The sequence below is a fragment of the Pavona decussata genome, unplaced genomic scaffold (genome assembly GCF_977016875.1).
Source record: "Pavona decussata unplaced genomic scaffold, jaPavDecu1.1 SCAFFOLD_11, whole genome shotgun sequence".
NCBI classification, from domain to species: domain Eukaryota; kingdom Metazoa; phylum Cnidaria; class Anthozoa; order Scleractinia; family Agariciidae; genus Pavona; species Pavona decussata.
This window is the reverse complement of record NW_028145434.1, coordinates 2,183,227-2,201,210: the sequence shown is the minus strand read 5'-3', so window position 1 is coordinate 2,201,210 and position 17,984 is coordinate 2,183,227. Positions and strand designations below refer to the sequence as shown.

The 17,984-nt window shown below is 37.8% G+C and overlaps 3 protein-coding genes across 10 annotated transcripts in view; 1 reads left to right on the top strand and 2 right to left on the bottom strand.

Moving 5' to 3' along the window:
* Positions 1-17,984, bottom strand: part of LOC146488159 (uncharacterized) — a 538,028-nt gene that overhangs the window by 193,697 nt on the left and 326,347 nt on the right. The window lies entirely within an intron of this gene.
* The window catches only part of LOC146488171 (uncharacterized), a 286,546-nt gene that overhangs the window by 207,803 nt on the left and 60,759 nt on the right, over positions 1-17,984 (top strand). The gene's annotated exons all lie outside the window — the stretch shown is intronic.
* Positions 1,910-13,532, bottom strand: LOC146488175 (uncharacterized). The gene is made up of 5 exons (XM_085122139.1): positions 13,405-13,532; positions 4,666-4,793; positions 4,337-4,512; positions 3,157-3,235; positions 1,910-2,822 (listed from the first exon to the last, which is right to left on the bottom strand). The coding sequence occupies exons 2-5, from the start codon at positions 4,724-4,726 to the stop codon at positions 2,425-2,427; spliced, it is 714 nt and encodes a 237-aa protein (XP_084978265.1). The 5' UTR covers positions 4,727-4,793; positions 13,405-13,532; the 3' UTR covers positions 1,910-2,424.

Genomic DNA, 17,984 nt, shown 5'->3' with positions numbered 1-17,984 from the left:
GCGCACGCATCTGGGTAAATAATTCAAATTAATTATTTTTGAGCTACCTTTTCCACCGTCATGGTGTGAGAGTCAAGCTTTGCACATGAATGTCAGAGGTCAAACAAAGTTTACTTTGGCAATTATTTTCTGCAAAGTAGAGCTTAGTTGTTTTAACTTTTTGTGCTTAGTAGCCTTTCTAGATTAGGCGTAAGTGGCTAGTTAAAGTTTAGACTGCAAGCAGTCCCTTTCTGGTCAGTCGAGATGGTGTGCTCATAGCGCAGCGAGACTGGAGCGAGGAGAAATAAACGGGAAGAGACTGGGGGAGAGAAGGAAAAGAAAGGGACTGCGCTCTTAACTGTAACAAACGCGTTCGAATTTCCCGTCGCTCCAGCAACGGAAAATTCCGATTGGTCCATAAACAATAGCTGCTGTCAGACAAGTTCGATGTGTAATTAACTTCTTCACACGTTTGGATGTCAACATTTCAGATCACTAGGTAAAATGGCTTCAGCGGTCGTGAAAGGAGAGTAGCAGCGATGTCTTCGTAAATTTAAGCGATCAACTCGGCGGCTTAGTTCTCAAAGAGGAACAGAAGCTAGCAGTGGAAGCGCTCTTGTCAGGAAAAGATGTAATGGCCGTTCTTCCCGCTGGTTTCTGGAAATCCATTACATATCAAAGCTTTGTAATAGCGAAAAACTCTGTCAACACGGCTTCGATCGTGGTTGTTGTTCCGCTTCGCAGTATTATCGAAGACCACTTGCAGTCAAATGACTTTGGTTTATTAAAAAGCAGTTGTCTTCGAGAAGATCCCGAAATTATTTAAAAAAGACATTGGTGCCAAGAAGTACAATGTAATTTTCGTATCCGCGAAACAAGCTTTGTCGGCAGAATTCACCGCAGGATGCTTAAATATGATATTAACAACAGCTTTCCAGTTGTTTTGCGCCACGTACAATTCGGGCGTTTGTGTCGTCGATTTCTTTTACTCTTGACCTCGAAGAAAAATTCAAATGCACCACAACGTCTAGAGATTTTGGCTCTTCAGAGAAGTTCGAATCAATGCCCAAGCTTGGCGATTCTTCGTCTTCGCTTTTAATGTTCTGGTCATTGAATAACAATGCGGAGTTGTTATATATTAGCTGTCATTTTTAATTGGATTTTTAATGGCTTTAACGAATTGTGGGCGGGGTTACCCTGAACGCGTCTGTTACAGCTAAGTTCTTTTCCTTTCCCCTTTTTTCTGCCTCTCCCCAAGCCCCCCTCCGCTCGTTCGCTCCTTTTTTTTTTTTTTCGCGCTCGGCTATTTCGCGCGACCTCTCGACTATCCAGAAAAGGACTGCTTGCAGTCTAGTTAAAGTTTTTCGGGGGCATGCATTTAGAGTTAATGGCCTGGAATAAACGTGATGGTATATTTTAGTCAGCCAGTGACACAGACTTTAATCATATTCGGAAAAAAAGAAATCCAACTTCTTTTTACCAATGGAAAACTCGGATTTCTTTTTTCGGAGTATACTTGTGTCGTCGACTGAATGATATGTCATTCTCAATTTGGGGTCATGTTCTGATATGTTTGTATGTCAGTGATATAATGAGTAATCTCAAATTCCAACTTCTTGCGCATGCTTTGTGGAAAGTGAGGAGTTGTTGTGGTTGATCTGTTGTTTCAACTGGAACTTAATTTAAGTTCCATGATTTATTAAAAACGTTGCTGTAAAAGACGTCTATCCTCTTTTTTGTTTTCACGTCAAGCTGAGATCGAATGGTCAATGGATATTTTCTGGTAAAAACTGTCATCTTCAAGTGTTTTTAAAAATTGTAAAAACGTTTTTCCGTGCAACTAAAGTTATATCAAGAAATGGTGTCATGAAATGGAACGAAGAACAAAGAACAACCTTTCCCAACGCAGTAATGAGGCTTCTGATAAAGATCACTTTAACCATGAGTTTATTTCTGCTATATTTACTTCATACAGGCGATTCTACTCGAGTTATTTTAATTCTGTGCAAGAAAATGGGTTAATAAATCAATAAAAATTATTTCTGTCAACTCATCTGAAATACTGCATCCGACGCCAACCAAAACTGATAAACAATGGGTCATTTCCTCGTTTCTTTTACCTCTATCGCAAACTGACGAGACAAAGGGCAAAACTTTTCATATGAGCTTCTCTGTTTCATTTAAATGAAACTTGTATTCGTTTAAATGGTTTTCCGGTGCCCTGGGACGCCTTTCAGGAACGTTTTGAAAATGAGACAATAAGCAATTCAGAAATGGCTTATTCAAACAGTTCAGTATACGACGTCTCAATCAACAACAAAACGGTTAAGAAACATATTATCTGGATTTAAAACGAAAAAGAAAAAAGGAAAAACGCGCGCTCTATACACTTTATTTTAACTTATAGGGAGCTAATCCACTCATGGCTAATTATCATGATATAGATTAACGGCCAATATGGCATCTGGGAGATCGATAGCTGTAGCGGGACGGGCCTCGAAAGCGGATGGACCCTGGGCGACATTTGATGAACCGGCGGCGGGCGGCGTTGTGGACCTGGCGGACGACCCGGCGGACGGTCCGGGTAACTTCGCGTATGAACCGGCGCCGTCGCCTGCCACCCCAAAAGTTGCTGGTTTTCTGACCGACTCGGACACCACTATTGATCTTAAAGCTTCCCTCATCCGCCTCTTCACTCTCGTCCATGTCAGCTGTCTGGCGGCCAAAGTCGTTCCCAGGTTTCCTGAAAATAAGCTCCAGTCCCACTCTGCACTGACCCATCTTGTCTGTAGAATTTGTTTCCTTGCTTAGCATGGAGGCGTCGAAGTTGTCTCCAAATATACCTGAGAGAGAGAGGGAAGAAACAACTGGTTTTCAGCACTTAAAAACATACCATAATGAAGCGTTCGAATCCTTAGTTTTCAAGAAACAATAAATGACCCAATATGCAGTTGAATCATGAATGTAAATGTTTCTCAGATTGCCTTGGATTTCGGATCTTAGTGATTTTACTGGATCTTTTGACTCGACATATTCACATCTCCGAAATATCGTTATTTATTTTATTTATCTCACAGCATTGGGTAAATGGAAATAAAAAAAAATGAATAAACAAATGAATAAATGACAATGACTGGATGAGTGAATGAGTGAATAAATGTGTGAAACTTTAATTACCAGGTATCAAAGAGTCCAATTCTTGTTTAACCTCCTGAGTCCTTGAACAGTTTACTACTTTGTAGTAGAGGTACGATTCCTGGAGAAGACGAAAAGACGTTGATAATTAAATCCTGATTGAGAGGTAGTCAAACGTTATATGACAACAAATGACACTTAATTTTAACATAGAACGCTTTTCAAATTATTCTTAAGTGAAGCACCACCACTTTTTATTCGTGTTCAGGGAGAGGAGGGGGGGGGGGGGGGGGGGATCGATGAGGGGCTTGAATTTTTATCGGGGTTTAGGGGACGTTACAAGCCAAATCCTCTAAAACTCACCGGACAGTTTTGATAACGTACGTTTTAATAGTTTCTAGTAACAGTTGACTCCTTATAGAGTGGGCTGAACCCTCCCACCCCAAACTTTTAGCGTCGATCCACCACTGTGTTTTAGTTAGCTACTCTGTTCTAACCAATGACAAGGAGACGGAGTTTTTTTCTTTTAATTAACTCGTATTTTCCCACATAATAGTAACATTCTAATGCACTTTTGTATGGACTTCCCAAGTATAAGATCCAGCGCCTGCAATACGTGCTGAACTTTGTCGCTAGGTTAGTTACATTGTCCAGGAAAAATGATCACATATCTCCAGTACTAATGGAGCTTAATTGGTTGCCAGTTGAACAGCGCGTAGAATTTAAGGTCTTATTGTATACATATAAAGTAGTGAATAGTATGGCACCTGTTTATCTTCAGGAATTTTTACACTTTTATACCTGGCCATAGCCTTAGATCAGGAAATATGCAACTTCTGAAGGCATAATAGAACAATTTAAAATCGTGCGGGTTCAGGGCATTTTCTATATGTGCCCCCCAGCTTTGGAATGCCCTTCCACTGGAGCTAAGAATATACGATTCCGTAGGTAGCTTTAAGAAAGGCCTGAAGACTTTCCTTTTTGGAAAGGCTTATTAATAAGATTAAGGAAGATTAATAAGATTAAGGAAAAAGTTTTTAAACCCTGGGAATTGATTTTCAGTTTTTATTTATTTTAGTTATATTTAAATTTTTTAATTTTTAAGGCAGTTTTGATGTGAAGCGCTTCTAGAATTTTAGGAATAAGCGTTTTAAAAATAAATTATTATTATTATTATTATTATTATTATTATTATTATTATTATTATTATTGTTATTATTACCTGATATTCGACTGTGTTCGTCCCAGGCTCTTTCACCTGCCTGGAAGAAACTTCTTTGATGAAGCCATGGCTCTCAAGGTCTGCCTTTTTCAATATGTCCTGCACCTCAGAATCCGAAGCTTTAAAATTAAGATTGTAACGCAACTTTACTTGCACGGCGTCTCCGGTCCTGGCCTCTGTCAACGGAAAGTGAATCTTCATCAGAAATGTTTTTACTCATATATTCACTCTATATTTTGGCGAGTAAAGTTATTTTATATACACCTAGAGCAGCAAAAAATTAAGTTAACGATCTCAAAAATTACTATATTATGGAAAGAGAGTGTTACCTGTTAAGAACGTCAGTATGGCCAGAGTAAAGACAAGGGCACTGCTCACTTTGGTAATCATCTTGCTGGGCCACTAATCAGCTTGGAGGCTATCTTGTGAAACCAATGATTCTTAGTGCACTGCTGGCCTGCTTATAAAGCCAACGAATAAACCTGATGATGCAACGCTTAAAGTTAATTGGAGGAAGATAACTGACTCAAAGTTTATTTTGGTACAATTTGTGTACATTAAAACGCGAAACGCCATCCAAAACACGTTCGCACTTATTTGCGAAGATCTGAGTAGTGACATGCGCACAACATCAGTATTCAACGGAAGAGGAAGAATAAAGAAAAATGACTATCTCTTCCTCTAACTACCCATGAAATTATTACCAGGCTAAATGACCATCTATTTTTATGAAACTAAAATGTTGCATAGATGACAAATAATTTTCTCGTGAACTCGGCCATGAATTATTGTAGATCGTTGAACGGATTGTAATGTTCAAGGAGCCTCTAATATTCGATCGCCGTAAGAAGCCGGGCAACGATGTTTAGTAAGTTAGCCTTAACACGAGTACGGCGGACAGTTGTTTTGCCTCATGAATTAAGTAAGCAGAGTAGAAGTTTCTCAATTACAAAAACAAAGAATTCATACTAAACCCATCACAGGTCCTTAAAAACGTTGCAAAATAATGTTCTTCTTTCTAAAGTGCTTGTGTCTGACGAAGCTCCCTTGGTTATTTGCTTCAAGAAGTTATTGATGATCCTGCATGAAGACAAGAAAATTAAAGTGTGGCAGGCGACAATGTCGCTTCTCGTTTTCCTCCAAAACGTAAATCGTAATCCTCGATCACGGGCACGTTACACACCAGAAAACTCCCAACAGACGTTGTTCGGGAAGCGCATTTTGTAAAGTCTACGAGGAGTTGATTCACACGCATAAAGCAAATTTTCTTTACCTTGATTATATCACATCACTATTAAATAAGTTAAACTTCGTAATGTGTTCTTTCGGAAAAATTCGTTGAAGTCTCCAAAAGTAGCAAAAGTTAATCTACAGGCGATGTTAAAATCACTTCCATAAGAAAATGGAGAACATACGGAGATCTTGCCTAAAGAAATATCCAAAAACGGTCTAATTTTTTCGCAAAAAGTTTTATGCAAATCTTACTAACATATTTGTATTCACTCTGGGAAACTCAATTATTTGTAAAGATTGATAACAGGAAGGGAAATTAATCAAAATGAACAAATAGCTTATTACATTGTTATATACAATCTTGTTTAAATCTGCTCTACGTTTAATGTTTTCTGCAGAAAAGATTATTTGTTTTCATTCCGCTACGTTTTCACAGAAGGGTCTTTCTGAATCTCCTTGTTTCCGCTTCATTCTGGGAAGATGGATTATTTGTAAAACGTAGCGACGGGAAGAAAAATTGGTCGAAATGATTAAATAACTTATTCCTTCGCTAATTTGTAATGTTGTTTAAATCTGCCTTAATCGTTTGCTACCCGTTTTGGCTTACTGTTTTGTGCAGAAAAGATTCCTCTACATTTCCACCAGGAAGTCTTAATATGCAAATCACATCATATGTTTGCACTTCATTCTGAATTGAAAAGAAAAATGATATGTTAAACGTAAAAGCAAGAAGAAAAGTTGGTTAAAATAAAAGAAACAGCTTATTTCGCTCACGGTCGCTGACGGACTCCTTCAGTTTAAATCTGCTTTAAGCCTATTTTTTCCCCAGAAGAGATTAAAACCGGCGTACAGTGGAGAAAATTTACAAATTTGTTTTCCTCTACGTTTTGAGTATTACTGTAAAAAGGAAGTGATTTCGAAAGCACATAGATTTCCCTTTATGTCTCTTCCACCACCTATTCTGTTTGTATCTCTTTCTTTGCTGATCGGCCAAAAATCAAAAACAGTAAATACAATCTCAGCCAATTGAATGTTGATAGCGCAGAGTGAAAGCGGCGCAAAGCATTCAATCTTTACAAAAGAATAACTGAATTTAGCCTGAAACTAACATGGGAAGAAAACACTTGCAGGGGGCAGGCCAGTGGTGCTGTTATCAGCGTGGCTGAGGAGTTGAAATCGAAACCACCGTGAAAAGTCTGCCTCTAGCATGCCAGTCAGAGATCATGGAATAGAACACTAGACCTCCCGGATTACCTGAATTCCACGGACATAGCCGCTCGGCCACAGTTGCGGGCAATATAATCAGTGGTGTCTTCAATGCAATAGTACATGATGAAGTAAAAATCATCCAACTTGTTTTGTGGAATTTATACTACTATACTGGAAGTAGCATGATATACTGAGGGAAACTATGGGAATCACTCTGATGGAATCAAACGAATGAGACTTTTTAAACGAAGCGAGAGTGAAAGCTTAGCAGTTTATTTTAGAATTTGTAAATTAAATTTGTCTCTTGTATTCTTTACCACAGTGTGTTCTTTTTTGTCTTTCGTATTAACCAAAACATTAATTCAATTCAATTTAATTCAATTTTATTCACACTTATTCGAATGAAATACAATATATTTTATAGTAAGACAAAATTAAACATGCAGAGCCATTTTATTTAAGTGATTTTACCTTTTAGGGAAGAAGTGCGTAGTGGGCAAAGGAGCAAGGCTTTACAAAGATAAATGCTGTGTTTTACATTTATTCATTACCTGTTATCCTGTATGTTAAAACGTACACTATACTGAGGCACTCGATGCTGACCAGGCGTCTGTGTCTTTTCGTACCAATGCATGCCAAACTTTATAAATAAAGGTCCATGTTTCCTTTGCATATCGAGCAATCCCGGTTATCAATGATACATTAGTAGCAGTGAGAAGCGATAACTGAAAAGGAAGTCTACCGTTTTGCCTACTTGGTGATCAACGGAAGATCTAAGCTTGTTTTCTGTATTAGGTATAAGCTCGCACTGACCAACTGCTTTGTCCGAAATGACGCCCGGTATTTTGTCTATGATCAGGGTATATCGCCGCACACCAGCGAACCAATGTGATCAACAGGTATTACACATAGAAAGGTTAAAACCAAACCTATTTATTCGCTGGGAGGGCAATTTAGGTCGGTAGAGAACACCAAGGACTTCGGGGTGGCCATCTCTTCTGGCCTGTCCTGGGGCAAGCATGTGTTTGCAACGGTGAATAAGGCAAATATGGAATTGGGTATCATAAAGCGGTCCATTGGAACAAATAACCGGGATGTGTTTTCGCAGCTCTACAAGTCACTGGTCAGGCCTTAACTTGAGTATGCGGCTCCTGTTTGGAGCCCGTACTTGATTAACGATATTGTGGCGCTAGAAAAGGTTCAAAGAAGAGCTTCGCGACTTGCTTTACCTAGGGCAGAAACGTGGCGAAATGAGTTATGCACATCGTTGTAGCTTACTAGAGAAGAGAAGAGGATTTCTATCTCTGGTTCAATGTTATAAGATAGTTTTTGGTATTGATCACCTCTCTTTCCCATGTTTCTTTGAGTTTGCCAAAACTACTCGACACACAAGAGCTAACTTTACTTGAGAAGAGCGGTTTGTAATTGCTAAAAATATTTTTTCTTTATTCGCATTGTAAGGAAATTGAGTGACTTGCCAGGATATATTGTACATGCCGAATCATTATCTGTTTAAGAGTAGACTTAAAATTAACTTGAATATTTATTGAATCAGTAGCCATCGAATTTTACCTAGTTCTAGAAATTTTAAAATATTTTGTAAGTTTTTAGTTGGGGAAATTGTTTTTATACCGCAGGGTTAACCTCACGATTTCCCTTTTCAGGATGTTTTTGTATTGGTATTGAAGACTCCTGAATAAAATGTTGTTATGTTATGTTACATTTGTGTAGTCTGGACTGCGAAGTTACAAGTAGTAGAAATTTGCAATCAAGTTCCTGTTTCGGTTCTAACCTAACTAAGCGAACAAAATGATCCTTTTACTCCTTATACTTATTAAGAGAAAAAAAGAAAAAAAAAAGTAAGAGAGATCCTTCTTCTTCAGATCCTGGATATTTAGTAATTGATCAACCTCTTCAGTCGAGTTGTATTCAATAAATTTATGTTCAGGCGAATTGCTGATGACGTTTGTTTCCGGTGACTAATAATTCTCAGTCTTACTTTATATCTAGTTTGTTTTGCTATCAGAGATTACAGCTTCTTATCGCTGCGTTGCTTGGTCAGTAATCGAGGGGCAAGTTATAAGTCGAGTACAGCTATTCATATCAGATTTATAAACTGTATATATACAACGTAGCCTTTCGAGGTAGAGGGGCAATTCTGAGACTTATTTCAATAACAAAAATTAACTGGTGCGCTTGGCTTACAAAAATTTGCATCGATCATTCGATAGTTTTGTTCAGTAACCCATTTTTTCACTGAAATATGTTATATCGATCCATGGCATTCGCTTGCCTCTCTTGACTAATCATACAACCTACGTACATACAAGATCAGGCTATCCTATATATATAGTTAGCCATTCACACGTTTAGTTTAGAGTGGTTTTACATGACCAGTGAAACAAAATCACAGAATTTGCAATAAATGGTGAAGATTAACGGAATAGAGCAATGGAATAAGCCGTCAAAGCGGATATTTTTCTATTTAATTTTCTGTGGAATACGTGAGACTTGTAAATAAACATTTTTAGGCAGTTTAGTCTCTATCACTGGGACTGTAGCGAAAGCGACTGCATGAATTGTTTGATGGAATACGTGAGACTTGTAAATAAACATTTTTAGGCAGTTTAGTCTCTATCACTGGGGCTGTAGCGAAAGCGACTGCATGAATTGTGTGATGGAATACGTGAGACTTGTAAATAAACATTTTTAGGCAGTTTAGTCTCTATCACTGGGGCTGTAGCGAAAGCGACTGCATGAATTGTTTGATGGAATACGTGAGACTTGTAAATAAACATTTTTAGGCAGTTTAGTCTCTATCACTGGGGCTGTAGCGAAAGCGACTGCATGAATTGTGTGATGGAATACGTGAGACTTGTAAATAAACATTTTTAGGCAGTTTAGTCTCTATCACTGGGACTGTAGCGAAAGCGACTGCATGAATTGTTTGATTTTCCTTCACTAAGTATTCTAAGTCGTGTCCTGATTTCTCATCTTCAAGCTCGTGTGTCCTGTATGATGCCAGAATTTGTATAATTTCACTAAAAGAACAATGATCTCTTTTATGACGAGCAGTAGATGTTTAATGTACAAATGCGTACTATAACGGGGTGAAGAATAAAAAATAACAAATTCCACAAAATATTACAAGAGTTATGCATTAAACTGAGGTTGCTAAGGAAGTTCAACTGTCAGAAAATTTTAATAGTCTCATTTTGGTTAATTATCTGTTTCTTTTCACAGTGGATCAGAATAGTCTTCTTGGGTTATTTTTAAACGCAGTTTTAAAATAAGCTCAAGAGAGCCACCTTGTCAATACATTGTACCGTAAAAGTGTGCTGTAGTATTCTAATCCCTCAATCCAGCCAGTGTATACTTTATTGACAGCTGGGAGTTAAAAGAAAAAAGGATTTCCACATGTCAACGTTTTAAACTCCCGGTAGCCTTTCTCACAATGTCTTCATTCTTCTCTTTAATTTTCTGAATTGTGGAGAGCCTTTTTTTGTTGTGGTCAATAACTTTTAACGGCATCTTGTCTGAGTTGCCTTTCCATTTTGTTAATTTCTGTTTTAAATAAATGTAGAATTACTGCCAGTGATTCTGACAATGCTTTCACTTCCGTGTTTGATTTTGCTATACGAATATTTTAATTAATAAGGATCGAATTCGAAACGTCGTGTTACCTTTTTATCCTTAATTTTCCTTGATTATTTTATTCTTGTTAAATTCTTTCCCCTGAAGATTACCGCATTTTTAATTTGATGTGGTGTGAGAAAAGAATTATGTCGTCTATTATTCTCCATATATATTGCTTGTTAATAGCTACCCAAGAGCAGACGTTATTACAATTCGAATAAAACAATTGCCGATAAAGAAAGACAAGACTAATTTAATCAGTAACATTTCAAGCTTGAAAAGTTTGAAAGTTCGTTTCATCAACAGTTTAAAGGGATTAAGAATAAAACGTCAAGTTCAGTGAGCCTTAAAAACAATGTATTATGGCGCAATGAATTTAAAGTTCGTCTGGTAGCGTTTTTGGTTTGGAAGATTTTTACGAACCTGTTATTATGTCTCTAATTTTCTATCGTGTTTGTGCCTAACCTTTTGGCAATTAATACGACATCATGTAGTTACAGTGTTTAGGCTCACTTTTTGACCATTTTTCTTAGCAATTTTTGAGGCTCATTCAAGTCCATGCCTGTGCACCAAAAACTGACCGAATTTTGAAAAATTTAATTTTGATCCTCTAAATTTCAGAATTTCTATAATGCGAATGAACGAATGTTAGTAAAAGAAAATTATTCCACTTCCGCTTAATTCGCCCAAAAAAGGCAAATAAACAAGGTTTTACTTCCCGAAATCAAATATCAGCATTCGGCAGTGTGTTCTAGAAAACGTTTTGTACTGTTCGAAGGAATTTTGTCTTTTTTTCTATTCTTAACGATTGATGAACAATAAAGTCCTGAATTTGAAGTTAACATAACGTAGAATAAGAATACAGACTCTTTTCTTTGAAGAGCCGGGGTGATTGATTAATTGCCTAAAGGGAAAAAGAGCTTTTCTTCGAAAAGTGGGCGATTAGTTGCCTGAAGATGAGCAATGTCGCTGGATTTAGTAGGGATTAAAAGACGAATAAAGAATTTACAGAACCGCTCAGAAACACTTCGGTGATGGGGTAGATTGTTTTTGGCGTTCATATCTCAATTATTTACTTAAAATTCTAAATATTAAAAGACTTCGTTAAATCTTTTTATTTCTCATTTTTCTCAATTTCTACACATTTATCTTTTTCTCCAATCACTCTCAAATATTATCAAAAATTCCTGAACGAATTCACATAAAATCGATCTACAAGCTAATAACACTTGCCACAAGTCAACCTGTTATCAATAGCGCTTGACTGGACTCAGCGAAAACAGACATTTGAGGCAGGCTGAAACCGGCTGGAGAAACTTTTTGGATAAGGGCAAATGTAAGCAAGATAATTCCTTGCTAAAATCACAAGACTAACTCCCTCACTCATATTCATCGCTTCCCGTGAGGCGTGAGGCCGCACCCATGAGATTAAAGTTGGTATAAATAGTATTTTGCGCTTCTTGGGCGTGGATCGCAAATGTGGCCTTTTCGATTTCGTGAATACTGTAATACCTTCATGCACTTATGCAAGCTTACGTTTCTTTGTAGTCTTGATTTGGTTTGTATGAAGAACTATCCTCGCCATCGAATTCAGTCTGATTAGATAGTGGTATCATATTAAACCCTTTTCAGGAAAAGGATGTTCTTTTTACAATATTTTGGAAATGTTAATACGGTCCATTTACCTCAACATATATATATATATATTCGCAAGCTACTTAACAGCTCTGATTCATTTTAAGATTATCACAGTTATAATTATTACATACTGGTCGTCGGTCTCCTTCAATTAAGGCGCTGGATTACACTTTAAGATTTAGTGTCAGGGTATCTATTATTTCGCTGCGATCGTTCCTTTTCTTAGCTCTAGTTCCCCAGTGTTTGTTTTTTCGTTTCTAATTATTGTGTTCTCGCTTTATTGAGACAAGTTTCACACCTAAAAATGAAAATTCTTTATTGAATAAATTTCAACTCGTTTACGTGCGGTTGGGAATCCTTCTGCGATAGCTGAGCCGGGGCCAGACTGCTAACATCATGAATTTGCGAACGGGACTTTGGGCGTGATACAAACGAGTTTGCATATAAATTCTGAAGGTCTCTGAACAGTCTCTTGGCCGAGACGAAACGCCGCGTCAGCCTAGCCACGAACAAAGTATTTGACAATTTTTCGATTCTTTATTGTAAAAATGAACACAAGCGAAAAAATCCGAAGTTCGAAATCATCATTATTCCATTTTCAAGGTTGTAAAAATGACGGTTGTGAGGTAATTTATGCTGGAAAAGTGTCAAATGATATAAAGGCGTTCAAGCGTTTCACATGTACACTGTTTCAAACTAATTTTCAAATTTCAGATCGGTGCTCAACGTTCACTGAATTCAGTAAAAGGATTTTGGTTCCAACCGCTGAAATCAGAATTTCATCTATGAACAATGAATCACGAACAGCAAATTATTCAACTTCCGCCTTTTAGAAAGCTAAATTTTTATTTACATTACTTGTAATCTAGCTCAATCTGTCTTTGAGGTCGCTTTTTACTTCCTGATAGGCCGTCTTTGCTGTTTTGATATGAACAATACATTATCGTTCTTACGGAGTTAATAAGACACGACCCCTTCATGCAAAGAACTTATTTCGTCCTCTTTTGAAAGAGTTGAAGTATATTCTGCGAGAGGCTTGGGAAATGTCATGTTACAGCTACATGGCCGCCATGCGCTTAATCTTTCATGACATCAATATCTCACTGGCGCAGCATAAATTTTCATTACAAAGCTTTTTCTATACATTTTGGTTTCATGCATCAAAACGCCGCTTTTTGAATAGAACAGAGACGCATACTAGTTTGATCGCTACAATGCCTTAATGAAATACGAATTCGTAGTTACCGTCTAGTTTAATCCGATTGTGTGAAGCTAATTTAACCATGTTACCACTCAAAATTCGCAATGCTCAGATAACGGGGTGATTAATTTAAAAAACTCTCTACACTTACCTTCTGCCTTCTGAAAAGTTTGACGACATTTCGTTCGTCCTCAAAGACATTTCAACGTCGATTTTCAGTCACCAAAACCGTGAAAACTTTAAAGGCAAAGTTTGAGACAAATACAACCCAAATGCGTGAGTCGTTACCACGTCATTGTTTGAAAAGGCAGTCAACCACAGGGTAGCCAAATGAAATAAAATGAAATGAATGAATGAATGAATGAATGAATGAATGAATGAATGAATGAATGAATGAATAAATGAATGAATGAATGAATGAATGAATGAATGAATGAATGAATGAATGAATGAATGAATGAATGAATGAATGAATGAATGAATGAATGAATGAATGAATGAATGAATGAATGTTGTGTAGGAATCTGGGTGTCCTGTGCAAAAAAGTTTGACTTCCGCGAAGGACTGGCGTGGAAATTATCTACCTTAACTCGTTTTCAGGCCCTTCCTTCCCTTGAATCAAAGATGGCGGATGGAGGGGAAAGTGTTTTACAGATTCGCCGAAAATTGCATGGATATTAATTGGCATGTAACTTTTTGAAACGCACACCAATGTTGTACCTTATTGGCTCAGTCCGAGGCAAAACAAACCACTGTTACGCACCAAGTTCCTACTGTGAGCAGAGAGAAAGAAGGAGATCATCGTATGGTTGTCTCACTTTCGGCATAGGCAAACTATCCACAATGCATGAAAACTAGGAAAACAAAGTGAGCGGCATGGGTACGATCATGTTACTGAATGGAAATAAAAATGCAAAAAATATTCAGGACTCAGGAGTTTCCCTCATGCCTGAAAGAAGCTGGCAATGAAGTATAGATACATTACATACGTTTGGATCACTACAGTCGGGCAACACAGACTGAGTTTACTAAAACTGATCTAATGATTGAGTTTGAGGAAAAGATTAAAAAACCCTAGCTTATCTAGCCTTCTTTGTAGGCATCGCTTTGTACAGTAACATGCATGTGGGAAGAATGAGAAAACTTAAGCGGGTGTGGGGATGGGGGGGGGGGGGGGGGAAACCTAGGCAAGCAACTGGCGATACAGAAAAAATCTGACTGAGGAGGGAGGGGGTAGCTACCCCCTTCTTTATTTCTTTTCCTGTCCCTTGCCCCAGACCTCTTTTAATGCTCCTTCTTTGCCGCCAGACCCCAGAGTTGCCTCTGGCAAAGGCTACATTCTTTCATATACCAGAAAGAAAACAACAAAACAAAAACAACAACAACAACAACAGAACTTTTTGTTTACATACAATAAAACGTTTATTATTCAAAATGTTTTACTTATGCCTGTTTCTAACGCTGATAGCATGTTCTATGAAAAAAAATGGAAAGGAATCGAAATGCTGTTAGAGGATTTGGAAGAGGTCTGCAGGATTCTCCAGCTCTAAAAAAAATATTGAATTTTCTGTGAAGGGGTCAACCTGTATTCCTGTGCAGTTCATCTTCCTTCCTTTTCAAGCCTAGCTTGTTCACTGTATTAGACCATCCCCGCCAGTTGTCTGGTATTCTCTTTGAGATAAACAGTGAACAACTGCTAAAGGGCGATAAAAGGAATTAGGCTAGCCACTCAGGTCATGGGGAGGACAGTACAAGGACCAGCACTTCTTTGGGTTAAAGGCTTTTCGGTAAACCTATTAGTTGAAAGATGCTGATAATATCAATACTTTTCATCTTAAAATGGCAAATAATATTTGGTGTTGTTGCATTTTCAAGCTATCCTATTTCAAAGAATTTGCCTCCATTGGTAGCCACCACTTTTCATAAGAATTCAAATCAACAATTCTTTAGCTTCAATTCCTTTTTGCCTGCCTTCTAACTGTAGAAATCAACCGAATGCATCGTTTTGCTAGGCAAATGCAAGCCCAAAACTACAAAAAGCTATAAGTTTTGGTAAGAAGATAAATAAACAATAGTTTATCGGAAATTTTGCATAAAAGCTTTCACTTGTTTGCACTACCCAGTAATAGGCAAGTTACCTGATTGGGGGTGAGGGGTGGGGGTGGGGGTGAGTTTAACAGACGTGGATCTAGACTCTCATATACGTGATAAACGAACATCCTGCAATCTCACATGAAATCACGAGTTCGGGGGTGAGGGTACGTTTAATTTGTTCATGGCGCGAGCTGTGGAGATTTGCGATCCACCTTAACCTTATTGAGTTCGACAAACACATAAAAGTAATCCAAACTGTGGCTATCGTTTATTGTATTGCTTTTTTGTTTGAGACTCGTAAGATCTTGGATCTTGGATCTTGGATCGACAAAATGATACAACTGACGTCATATTGGTTTTGATTCTTCAAACTGTAACAAAACTGTAACTTTATATATACAAATAAACTAGATTAACTTTCCCTGGTTAATCATTTACCATATGGCCTTCGAAAAACCGGTTGTTAGGCTGGTTTGTCAATGATACTAAGTGGAGCAAGCGTCAATACTACTAAATGTCGCTATTGTCATGATACAATTACAAATGTCGTTATTGTCATTACACAAACAAACGTTCTGCTCTTGAGATATGAACCCTCCACTCTCATATTAATTCGGAATCTTAAAAATGCAACACAACTGTAACTGTAAATAATCTGGATTAACTTTTATGAATTTGCCAAAGTGGCTTGTGAAAAACCGGAATCTAGACTGGTTTTGTTGAATCGTTACTTTAACTAGCGAGCATTTTCCTTCCTTCACCCCCCCCCCCCCCCCCCACCCTTTTTTTTTTTGGTGGGCAGGGAAAAAATGTTTTTCCCTTTTCTTGTTTATATTTGGGATTTGAGCATGTTACATTTCGAATCTTCATTTCTAATCCTCTCTAGGAGCAGAGAAAAAAGAAAGAAAAAAGTTCACTGCCTTCAGTTTATAATTTCTTTCAATTTCAGATTTCCGTTTTTCCCTTCTTTGTAATCAGAGTTCCATTAACGCAACAAACATGTTTTTAGTTACGATGACATGTTGAGAAACTCAACACGCCAGTTACCAGGCGATTGAGTGAGTGCAGAATTTTCCCACCACGTGCCTCCAGTAGGATACATTTTTTTGCCGTGTTTGCGGTTTTGCGGCTTTTTATAAACTGTTCTATATGGAGACAGTATGACAAAGTGAAAGGGGTTTTTGGGCTGCTATGGAACCCATTTTGTTTTAGCACCTAAGATAGTGTGTGAATTAAATTCAAATAAATTAGCAATAATGTAAAAATTATAGTTCTCAGGAAACTTATCAGTGTCACATGTGCCACGTTACAATACACTCCGTTAGTGAATGTCAGGTATTAGATGCGTCTCAGATCTCAGTAAAATAGGGGAAAGAAACTACAGTCTTGAATCTTGAATTTTTATAGTCTGAAATGTCAGCTTTCTCCTCCTCCTAACCCCCTGTGGGTTAGGGAGAAGAGACGGCTGACATTTCAGACTAGAATTCGTTTCGAACAATTGGCTCACGCCACACTTCTCACCCCTCACCCCTCACCCCTCACCCCCCACCCCTCACCCCTCACCCTTCACCCCCCACCCCTCACCCCCGAAATAGACCTGCCGGAGCAAGAGAGTTGGCTCGCATTATCTAGCCAGGTAGATTTTGTGTTAAAATTTTGTCAAAAGAGTTGAGTCCAGGTGTGGGCATGTGTTGTGCATTTCTCAAACTCCTGTAAACTTTTTAGGCTCGTAGAACTCTTTTACGTGCACAATATTCGTCCCTAGAAACTCAATTTTTAATATTTCTGAAATCTGAAACATTTAGACGCTTTTAAAAACAAGAAAAATACTGGGCTAGCTTGCATGCAAAACTACGAACAATCAATTGGAAATGGATTTGAAAACTTCTTAAATTCAGGCCTGAAAATTCTTCGGGAACTTTAAAAAATGGACCCCTGGATAAACTTCCACTAAAATCTTGGATGGCATAAAAGCATAGTTCTACTAGGGTGCATGTACCTGCACGTTGTCTTTTCTCTTGACAGAGTACATTCACCTTCAACAGATTGACTTAAAAATTGTTAAAAGTGTTGCCCAATATAAGCAAACCTGTTTTTAAGGATTAAACAACGCATGGCTTTCATTAGTACGCCTGCAGCAGTTGGTGATTACGGCTGGCAACTACATGTACAGTGAAGATGAACTACTTTATAGAGTTTAAAAATACTGTTACTCACAGACGGCAAGAATGGGGAACTTCCTTTCGTTTATGAGTAGCTAACTCACTTGTGGATCTGGCTTCTCCAAAGTCCTGATAGTCTGTTGCATGTAAGGGTGGCAAAATAGTCGTCTAAAACTTTACCTGGTTTGTTGTTTGGCATGGCATGATCACAGTTAAAACATTGCTTTACTTAACAGTAACTGTCAAAATTTCCTCGCGCTGATTGACTTGTAGCTATTGTCTATAAGAGTACAAACAAAAATGATGTCAGATGTAAATACATATGCTTTCTCAACAGAAAATAAAGCCAATTCCGCTGATACTTTTTCCATGTCATTGTTTTAAAAAAATCGATGGCAGTTTTATATGGTCGATACTCTTATAGATCATAAAATAATGCCATAAAATGTTCCAAACTTGCAGTCAAACCACTCGC

Bases quoted from the DNA above. Each gene is read 5' to 3' on its own strand.
- LOC146488175 (XM_085122139.1), bottom strand. From the start codon at position 4,726: ATGATTACCAAAGTGAGCAGTGCCCTTGTCTTTACTCTGGCCATACTG. The intron at 4,513-4,665 runs GTAACACTCTCT...TTCCGTTGACAG, and splicing joins CATACTGACGTTCTTAACAG to AGGCCAGGACCGGAGACGCC. The intron at 3,236-4,336 runs GTAATAATAACA...CGTCTTCTCCAG, and splicing joins CGAACACAGTCGAATATCAG to GAATCGTACCTCTACTACAA.